Source organism: Trachymyrmex septentrionalis, unplaced genomic scaffold (genome assembly GCF_001594115.1).
Source record: "Trachymyrmex septentrionalis isolate Tsep2-gDNA-1 unplaced genomic scaffold, Tsep1.0 scaffold16, whole genome shotgun sequence".
NCBI classification, from domain to species: Eukaryota; Metazoa; Arthropoda; class Insecta; order Hymenoptera; family Formicidae; genus Trachymyrmex; species Trachymyrmex septentrionalis.
This window is the reverse complement of record NW_017304758.1, coordinates 4,970,853-4,981,826: the sequence shown is the minus strand read 5'-3', so window position 1 is coordinate 4,981,826 and position 10,974 is coordinate 4,970,853. Positions and strand designations below refer to the sequence as shown.

The 10,974-nt window shown below is 33.6% G+C and overlaps 2 protein-coding genes across 3 annotated transcripts in view; both read left to right on the top strand.

The window, feature by feature from the left end:
• LOC108746087 overlaps positions 1–4,109 on the top strand; it is a 27,251-nt gene extending 23,142 nt beyond the window's left edge. For both annotated transcript variants that reach the window (XM_018482624.1, XM_018482623.1), the window contains exon 7: positions 2,457–4,109. In XM_018482624.1, coding sequence (XP_018338126.1) covers positions 2,457–2,560 — 104 coding nt within the window. In that variant the 3' untranslated portion in view covers positions 2,561–4,109. The remainder of the gene's footprint in view (positions 1–2,456) is intronic.
• A 1,517-nt stretch (positions 4,110–5,626) lies between these two features.
• LOC108745967 (glutaminyl-peptide cyclotransferase) lies at positions 5,627–8,142 on the top strand. The gene is made up of 6 exons (XM_018482415.1): positions 5,627–5,935; positions 6,201–6,344; positions 6,807–7,070; positions 7,161–7,322; positions 7,433–7,658; positions 7,734–8,142. The coding sequence occupies exons 1-6, from the start codon at positions 5,837–5,839 to the stop codon at positions 7,886–7,888; spliced, it is 1,050 nt and encodes a 349-aa protein (XP_018337917.1). The 5' UTR covers positions 5,627–5,836; the 3' UTR covers positions 7,889–8,142.
• The last annotated feature ends 2,832 nt before the right edge of the window (positions 8,143–10,974 follow it).

Sequence of the window (10,974 nt, the reverse complement as noted above, 5' to 3'; positions counted from 1 at the left end):
ATATATATATATTAATCAGTAAATTATAATACGTACAATATTTATCCATAAACGTAAAGACTATAAGAAAGATTTCTCAAATCGATAATTTTAACCTTAACTTCAAGTAGAAGCTAATCAACGATATTATTTAAAGCACATGATAAAACATTGAGATTGTTCTTCATATATTTTTATAATTGTAATTGAAGTTGTAACAAAGGCTAATCTTCCTAAGAAGAAATCGCTTGGGATACCACGCGTCGGATTCCGCGTGCATCGGGTGTTTTACTAACTTTAGTTTACAATCATCGGGCTTTTACAAGGAACACGTTCCTTGATACGAGGATAACGATCACCTCGTCATTATACTAACTGGATTCATACGAATGAGAAGCGTCAACACGGAAGCAAACGATGTCATTAAACGGTTTCCCTAGTCTTACTTACTTTTTGTAAATATATAATAACGTATTTTACGGTTTGTCTCAAACGCTTCCGTATTAACGCATAATAATTATCGTTAGCACGATCAAGCATATTATTTTAAGTACTGTTATCTATGAATATTTGTAATAACCCCTTTATTTCAGGATTTAGCTTATCCATTATTGAGAATATACATATTTTAGTAAACGGTTATAACACACACACACACACACACACACACACACACACACAGACACACACACATATATATATATATATATATATTCAAAGTTGAAGAGAATTTTGTGAACTAATTGAATGACAATACAGATGAGATTAATCTAATTGCTTGTTTATTCATAACACAAATCGAAAGACTTGGTCCCAATAATGCCTTGTATATAAAAAGATCGCGATCCCTCACTCTTTTTCTCTTTATATATCGTTCGAGTAATGTAACATTAATTGTACCGATGAGAGAGTCCGGTGAAATGTTATGAAAACATTTTCGCTGCGAATTTGCGATTGCGAAAAACGAGACCACGCAAAATTGGTTCGATGAATATTAACTTAAAATTGCAGCAAATTGCATGGGAAGATTTTTAATTTAATTTTTTATACAATTTTCTCAGCTAAATTGATCGGAGAAGCGAAGCCGCGTAGAAAATTACTGTTTGACCGAATATTTAAATTTGCCTCTGCTATTAATATTTTCACGAATTTTAATAAAAAGAATTAGATTAAAAATGAATAAGTGCTTTTGAAAAGCAATAAATACTATTTATAATCGCGCGCAATTATATTTCGTTAATAAGTGATTATTGAAGATAATAATTCGAAAGCGATTGAGATCAGCTCTGATCTGACGCGGATTTAGACAGGTCGATTATCAAATTGCACTGATCGCGTGAACGGCCAATATTCATTCTCGCAAGACTTTTACTTGTTAGCCTCACGCTCTGTTTCCGCTACGGATCGGAGCACTGTCACGCTCTAATCCTGAAGGAAACTTTCTAGTTCTCCTCCGGATGATCGACTAGATTATAGAATGCACTTGCACACCATCGTAAAAATGCATTTCGAAATTTTTACGAAGAAAACGCAACACCAAGTCATGATGTGATTTGCGTTTTCACTACTATATATTTTTCCTCCCGTTAGATAATTTGTAAAAATTTCTTCTGATAAGAGTATTTCTCTATTACAATCAAAAAGATCCATTTATTGATATCGATTATAAGAATTTTTGCTTTATAAAATTACACAAATATACTCTTCGTAATAACAACAAAAATATTGCGATTAATTATATTATCTAGTGTGTGAGAAATTTCGAAATTTTTTGCTTTTTCATGAACTTTATTTAAAAAATAAATAATAAATTTTTTAACTTTTTCATATCACTTCCTTTATGCAAAATACAATCTTATTTGGATAAGTCTCTGTAATGTGGTTTTTATTGTCCGATGTTACAAGTAATTTTAGAAAACAGCTCACGCGGAAATAAACGTTCATGTGAGATAATTGTTCTTTTCTTTGAGTAAAAGAACGGAAAAACAGTGATATCTAGAAGTAGATGCTCGAAAGCGACACACTTGCCTAATTTTCCATTCCGTCGACACCCATCGACCTCTTGTTGTAAAAGAATTTCCGTATTTGCAACGATAAAATCTTTCTACAAATCGGCTGCTCAGAAATTTAGAGTAAATGCATTTTTCGATTAATCAATTATTCAAAGATGCGGTGAAGACAATTAAAATAAATGTAAAAGAGAAAATATAAAATAAGAAAATTATTTCCTCAAGAAAATAATTCCTCCGGCATCGACGGAGAGACAAGCAAATTAGATCCGGCATTCAATGTGTTATTTAAAAGTAGTGAACATCTGTTCCCCTTATATACATACATATCTATTTCATCTTTAGACTTCCATAAAACTAACCGTAACAGATCATATTATAATTTTGAAAATTAGTTCCCTCATTTATCGCACAATTTCCTTTAGCAGAAAAGCCAGGTCAAATCTAATCACCTTTTTAATTTTCCAGTGTACCCGCAGAAGCAGCAGTACGCGTATGCCGGATATCCGGCACCTGCGGCGTATCCAGGACCATATTATCACGGTTCCCAATACGGGCCCTACAATTACTGAAGGAACTCGGCCGATCGGCATCGATGGAAAGAAAGTATCCCGAGCACCACCAGTGCTCGTCGCTAACATCGAAAATTCGCATCACTCAGCAGAACGAGGACCAAAAATATTCAACACGAAATCCGAAATACTCGTCAAAGTCGATCCGTGATCGCGCTCCGTGATGCAAAGGATCTATCGATTCGAAGCGATCGCGTCGATCTCGAACGTAAATTTCATTTCATTTCAAAATTCGTGGCTTCGGATATAAAACGCGAGATGTAAAAACGCCACGAGATCCCGAAAATACAGCTCTTTTCTTCCCGCGATAGACCGATCGTTTGACTCCATCCGACCAGAGGCAAAAAATTCCAGGCAATACGAAAATCCGAAAGATGTCCGAGAGAAGTCCAAAAGGACTCTGAAAAATGAGGGATTCCCTTTGGAACTTTTTTTACTGCATCTTTTGGACGTTCGCGTTCTTCTTCGGGAAGCTCGACTTGCGCGAGACGGTTGCTCAAAATACATTACGCGTACATTACACTTTAGAAGCGAGATTACTTTGTATTTTTCCAGTTCGATAAGTAAGATATATCGATTATCCATCACGCGTCTTTCCCATGTGTGCTTATCGCAAGGGAGATACACGTTCCCATCGTACATCGTTTCCATCGGACTCCGATCGGTTTCACCGAGCTTTCTCGCATTCCCATTAACGAGCGTTACACGGGTGATTCATTCATCATGGTAACGGTCCCCGGCAAAAAGAGAAGGCCTGGCAGAAAATGCAGTCGGGCGATCACCGGATTTAATGGAAGCTACTCGCCTCGATGAAACTCGGTAAAAACAGTCACGAGTCTTGTAATTGATTCGATCGACCATACGTTGATTGAATTTAGATACGAGAAGCTTGGCTCGCGACGATGGGCGTCGCGCGTTTACTATTATTTATTCAACGCGATCGAAACTCAAGTTTTTCTTTCGAGAAGAAGATTGTCGAGTCGCGCGAGCGAAGCGAAAAACGACATAACGTCCATCAACGCTCTCATCTCCTTGGTAGTACCAAATATTAAATAAATATCCTGACTCTAAAAACAAATATCGCGATTTCACGAAAATATTTGTTTTCGCACCGCGAACTTGGTTTTAACACTTTCGAGTCCAACGGAACAACAGATTTAAGTTGAAAGTATCGATACACGTGATTAGAATATAAGTGATTTGAAGGAAAATTATGATATTTTTTTATTTCCTTGTGTCACTTTATATTAATCGTACTTTCAATACAAATCTCGTTCTCAGCCGTCGATGTGCGTGCACGATGGAAGATTTGATTAAATAAATTAAAAATTCGGTTTGAAAATGTTAAAACTACTTTCTCGGGCGTATACAATCTACGTAACGTAAAATGTAAACGTTTATGTAATATATGGTGCTACTAGGATCGTTACGCGATAACAATTCACAAAGTTCGTCTAATACATAGCTCTTTGATAATGTTGATTTTTGTAAGGTTCATTACATCGATATCTCTATGTAAGATGTTTAGGAAGTAAAGAAAAATATTTCAATTATTTTATATATATATATATATATATATATTTTTTAGCAAATAAACTAAATTGGAATTGCTCTCTTTCCCTATCTTTCTCTTTCTCTCTCTTTATAGATTTCATTTCCATGCAAATAGATTGCTTCACACACGCGCGCACACACACACACACACACACACACACACACACACACACACACACAAAATAAGCACACACCTCTACTTTCTCTTTTAATTTATCTCTCGTAGTTTATTTTTTATTAGCTCCTTATAAATGAGCAAACGGCAATATTTTGTAAAAGATAATATAAATTATGCAACACTGATTATATATTATAAAGATACGAAGAATTTGAAATATAACTAAATTAAATATATGTTATGTAATTGCGTGATAAAGTTAAGTAAGATTTAGAAATAAAAAAACGCAAGTGAATAACAAGATTAAAATAAAAAGTAAAACTAGCGGAAATTTATAAGATCTTATAAATAATAGAATAAATAACGGAGTTTATATCAAATTGATATTCATATCTGGTATCCTACATTGTCCTTTATTTCAAACAATCTTAATTCTCGCATTGTTACGAATGTTGTACTACATATAATATTGTAATTATATGTTATAATCGAGTTATAAATTGTATATCTTGTAAAAGGAAAAAAAATTGCGTACAGGTTCTTTAATTCATTTTTAATTACGTGCTGTAACGTAATAATATTAGTTAAGACTTTAAATCAGAAAAAAGTATCGCAAAATATAAAGCAATATTTAATTTTCAAAACATGTCAAATTGTTGAACTCAAAATCATCACGAAAAGTCATCGATTAATTTATGAAAACCTTGATTTATGAACACCGTTAAAAGTATATACCAGGCTATGTATGTACATACATGAAAACTAAGCACATTTTGTAGCGATTGTTACTTGACCAACAGTCGGTTTCATCGATTGAATTACAACAATTAAAAGTTGATGGAAATTTCCATATGCAATCATAATGCGTTTTATTTGAAGATCATGTAATTTAATTTACAAGCTCTCTCTTTCTCTCTCTTTTTTATTGCATACAAAACTCAATTAAAAATTTGATTCTTAAGTTGAAAGTCTATATATAAAAATGATAATTCGTAATTATAGAAAAAGATGAATATTAAATATTCACAAGTGATCTAAAATTGTTGGTAAAGATATATTTTTTTAATTTATAATTTTATTACCTCACTTGTCAGCTAAACACCTTATCCTTTGTGTTTGACCATGAGAGAAATCAATATCGTATAATTGCAATCAGCAATTAGTTCTAAGGTATTTTGTCGCTCCCAGCAGATACTTCAAATTTAAAGTACAATTCTTTACATTCAGAATTTCGATGCTAGAAAAAATTGTTCAGCAAAATCTTCAGCACCGTCGGCAGTGCAGCACAAACTACTTATTACACTTCTATCGTTGAACACAACGCGATGTTAGCAGCTGTACCGTTTGAACCGTTTCTCTCGAGTATTCTCGACGTGGGACCAACGCTTCATCGACATTGGACTGCGCATCCGCGAAGCATCCTCACAATATTATCCCTTGTCGAAGTGAGACGGGTGTATGGCAAACTATCAGTGCGAGAAAGAGAGAAAAAATGGAAAGTACAGAATTTGCTTGGCCGCAAGGAAAAGAGCTGTCGTCCTTTTTACATCGCGTTGCGCTCTTAGTTGCTTTCAGTTGACGCGTAACTGCTACGGAGAACGGATATGTTAGTGCTATGCATCTTCTTCCTGGCTGTTATCACGTTACCGCATGCGGCCGAGCGAGATGGCCCGAGGAACAGAGTACTCTTTACAAGGGAGAAAGTACGTAATGCATAAATGAACGCCGCATCTTCCTTCATTGCATTTTCATCTTCTTCGCGAAGGAAGATCTCACTGTGTTCATCGCTCATCATACCGTTCTAACTCATTCCGTCTTCTCTCTCTCTCTCTCTCTCTCTCTCTCTCTCTCTCTCTCTCTCTCTTTCTTTTTAATCTCCATTATCATCAATTGTCACGCTCTACAATCGGCTAACACAATTTTTGACAAGTGTCATTATTATTATTGTTGTTATTACGTGATTTTCAGTACCATCACGTTCCCAGTTCGCTGACGAACGAACAGATTGCCACGTTGTCCGACCTCACGAATATCACTCATATGAACGAGGTTTTGGATAATATATGTGTAGTGAGAATCGTAGGGACTACCGAACATGCGAGAGTGAAGGAGGTAAGTAGTTAATGGGAAAAAGCTGCGTGAGTGAACACTTTCAATTTCCGCAAAAATCCTCAAAAAAACATTAACTCCTTCACATTTTCTACGAGACATCTCGAACGTGGAGTAATATGTAAAAAATTTTGAATTATAAAAACATGACAAGTTTTATAAATATGTTGAATATTTTAAATTAAAAATAGCTGAGAAAGGCTTACAACAGCTAAATATTTTACTACTTATATTTTAAAAATTAATGTAAGTTTACATTTTGTTTATAAACTTATATGTTTGAATAATTGCTGTAAGTGAAAATTGAATATCATTTATATGAGTCAGCTCATCATTAATAAATATTGTGTGAGAAATTCTATTTGAAAAAAGCATGACGATAAATGTTTATGGAAACGTAATGTTTCAGTGTCAGAGTATCATCTATTTTAACAGTATCAGCAAAAACATATATTTCTTTTTCAGTATATCAAGAGATCGATGAAAGGTCTGGGTTGGACGATCGAATCAGATGTATTCCAAGCTCGCACGCCTGTATTCGGCGAACTGAAGTTTGAAAATATAATAGCAAAATTAAATCCTAATGCAAGAAGATACCTGACACTAGCTTGCCATTTTGATTCCAAGTATACGAGAGAGAGGGATTTTATTGGAGCAACAGACAGTGCTGTGCCATGCGCTCAACTAATTAATTTGGCAACTGTCATGAGTAAATATTTGACTAAACAAGTAAGAATCACACGAAATTTTACAAGATTAACAACTCGTATGTATGAAACTTTGGAAAATTTATATTTATGTTTATATTATATTTTTCAGCAAGATGTTAGCTTAATGTTCATTTTCTTCGATGGAGAAGAAGCGTTTGAGGAATGGGGTCCAAACGATTCGATTTATGGTGCTAAACACTTAGCTAAACAATGGCATAATAACAAGACTGCTTACGGTGAAGAAATTTATTTCTCTGAATTGGATAAAATGGTATATACCGTATTTACATCGTCAATTCAGAAATATTAAAATTTATATATTTTTATTACTATCGTGTACTTGTTGTAATTGTTTAATATTTATGTAACTTTTTTTTACAGGACATATTGGTCCTCCTCGATTTGCTAGGTGCACCCGATCCGACTTTTTATAATTATTTCAAAAACACTGAGAAATGGTATTCCTTACTTGTCAATATTGAAAAGAAATTAGCTTATTTGAGAAAATTTGACTCATATTCATATGATAGACCAGAACAAAGGTATTTTCAACCGTATTCGTTCGATCCACATATCGAAGACGACCACATTCCCTTTTTACAAAAAGGTAAATTTGTAAATTATTCATAAGAAAATCAATTTATACACATTTCTACTGTAAAGTGCATTTTCTATTTTCTAGGCGTGCCCATTTTGCATGTAATACCGACTCCATTTCCGCCTTTTTGGCATAAATCTGGCGACAATCGACACAATATCGACTTGAAAACTACAGAAAATATCAATAAGATACTTAGGATATTCGTCGCTTTGTATTTACATTTGACGACTGTCTAACAAAATTAAGAAATGCTATATGTCTCCCGAAGAAATAATTGACAACTGTATTTCTTCTATTCGCCAATCCTAAAATATATACAAACCATATCAAGAAAAAGATCTAAACATAAGTTTATCGAGGAGGGGCATCTTTACATATCTATCAGAAGAAGCAAGAAATTCCAGATACTGTAATATTTAGAAAGGATTCTTTGTAAGGATTTTTACATAGCTTTTCTGAATTTTTACGTCGTTTGAAATAGACATTCCTTTTTTATAAACAACGTGATATGTATATGATATTATATATGTATAATTTTGTATTATATGTAATTAATTTGTTATATGGCTGCAGGCGGTACAATATTACATATATATTATTATATAAATAACGAATTCTAAATATTTTTATATAAATTATAAATTTAAGATTATATTTTGTATATTAATTATAAGCATAGGATGTGCGTGAGAAAATGCAATATATTTTTGTTTAAATTCTCACGTGTTATCACAAATCTCCTCACAACTTCTCAAGGCCTCTCTGTGTGACGCGTGTTTCAAATACAAGAGATTTATTTTTATTGCTGTACAAGAGGTATGTTCCATCTAGTGCTCGCAAGCGCATCATTTATCTTTATTTAACATTTGATAAACAGGGATTAAATGATTTCAAGAGCGACAAATGAAATACAGCCTAGATTGTATTAGAAATTTGTTTCTCGTTTTTGCTAAAAATTTTAAACATATTATTTCAAAACAAAAAGTGTAGGTACTTTAGTACACTGAAAAAAATAACAATATTGTATCATCAATATTATTTTAATTAAATATAATTTTGTTGATTCAATAATAATTATTAATAAAACAAATAAAGTTTGTTTTATTAATAAAAAATATTCAATTTTATTAAAACAAAAGCATGACGTATTTGTTTCATTAAGTGTTACTGAATTAACGAGATTACTTTCAATTAAAATAATTCTGTTAATATAATTTTTCATTTCTTCAGTGTAACACAGTTAAAGATACAAAATAAAATTCATAAAATTAGAAAAAAACAGTAAATACAAGTCAAGGGGACGCAGATATATATAAATACTTCAATTAACAATTATTTCGGTTCTTTGTTTGAACTATTTTCAGAATGTTCAAAAAGTAAAAATAAAGGTGACGAAACAACCAAGCACAAAATTGAAAAGGAATAGATGATATCGCCGATCCCCCAACAGTGAGAATTAATTTCCTGACTGATGTCAAAATTTAGAATGTTGACGAAAAAGTCCAAAAATCTCGAGCATGAATATCACTATAATTTAAATTTTATGAATTTTTACAAATCCTAATTAGTATTAAAAAAATAAAATTTATTATCGCCCGCCTTCTTTTCACGATAGTAATATTGAGAATCTGTTTGGGCACAGTAAATGTCACGCAGGAAATCGCGGAGACTCAAATGCGTGACGTCCTGTTACATGTTCGGAATGAGTAGATTTAATACAGACATGCGTTTTACGTGTATTCACATCGATATACTCGCACGCGACATCCAATACGAATGTCGAAGCAACCGATTGGCTCGCTTTGTTTAAAACTATTTAATCATTCAAAATTTGAAGCTGCTATTGAAGCACACATTTATTCCGAAGCTGCACGATATCATTGTGGCAAAAATCATTTCGAAAGTTTTCGCTATTTCGTCTTCGAAAAAAAGAATGAAAATATGGCGGGAGAAAATAGGGTACCGACGAAGTCGTTGATATTTAATTTCAACGGTTTCAATTAACAAGCGCATATACAAATTTGAATATGTGAATAAAAATCATGCGACAGTCTTTTAATGCAAACATTCGACGTATGACGAATACATCAGTAGAGCGAAAGTAATGAAGTCTGTCGCAATGTACAGGCGCGAATGACGCATTCGCAGAGGCAAAAAATTTGTAAGCGTGACGAAATGAGAAAGAGGTGCGCGTCTACCTACCAGAGTAATGTATACATCACGTTTTCGTCGCTTCTATACGTAAAATCGATATCGTCGGGATGTCGTAAAACGTAAAGCATGATCCGTAGTCCGTAGTGAGACGCTATGTCAAAGCAGGCTTCTACCGACGATGAGAAGGTCGAGACGAGCGGTTTCAACGATTTCCTCCGTTGGTAATAATAATAATGGCCGCCGGATCGAGGTCATTGTACGTTCGGGCGCGCCCGCCGTCGTGCAGTGTTGCCAAATTGAGCTGCTTGTAGCCGATTGGGCTGTTTTGCAATACAAGCGGCTATTAAATTTTCGTAATTGGCTACTGATAGTTGATCAGGCTTCTTAACGAATCAACAGTTAAATGAGCGCTCGCTGTTATTGGTGTATTCTTTTAGATCATTCAATTACCATTTTAGATTCTGGAAAAATACATCGATAACAGCGAGTGCTCATTCAACTGTTGAGTACGCTGGACGCAGCCAATATGACTGCTTTGAGCTATACTTATGCCTGTTTTCACTAATGTAAATTAACTTTAATCTCGGTTTAACTCTTACTCTTTGGCTTTTTCTAGTTCTAAAGATTAGAAAAAGACGAAGAGTAAGTTGAACCGAGATTAAAGTTGATCTACATTAGTGGAAATGAGCATTAACAAGCCAGGGGATCGATTCTGTATCTTCAAACAAGATGAAAATGACAAAAGTGAGCAAATTTAGGTGTTGACCAATGAAATTATCAGTATTCTAGTAAATTCGCTCACTTTTGTAATTTTCACTTCGTTTCAAGATACAGAACCGATTCCCAGATGCCTAGAATTTTTTCCCAATAGTTTTTTTTCAAAAGTGATAAACTTTCTATAATAATGCTCACTTCATGCTTGATTCACCAAAGCCAAAAAATGGCTGCTCCAATTATTTTGCACATATATACAAACACATACACATTTATTATATATATAATCCGTGTTCCGATATCATTTATAGTGCTAAAAATCTACAGTTAACATTACGCATACTGTAGATTTTCAGTACCGACAGTGTATATCGGAACATGGCTATCAGTTTCTCGACTCAGATGTAGATATGCGCAATTCATATTATCATATTTTTTTAATTCGCTTGATTAT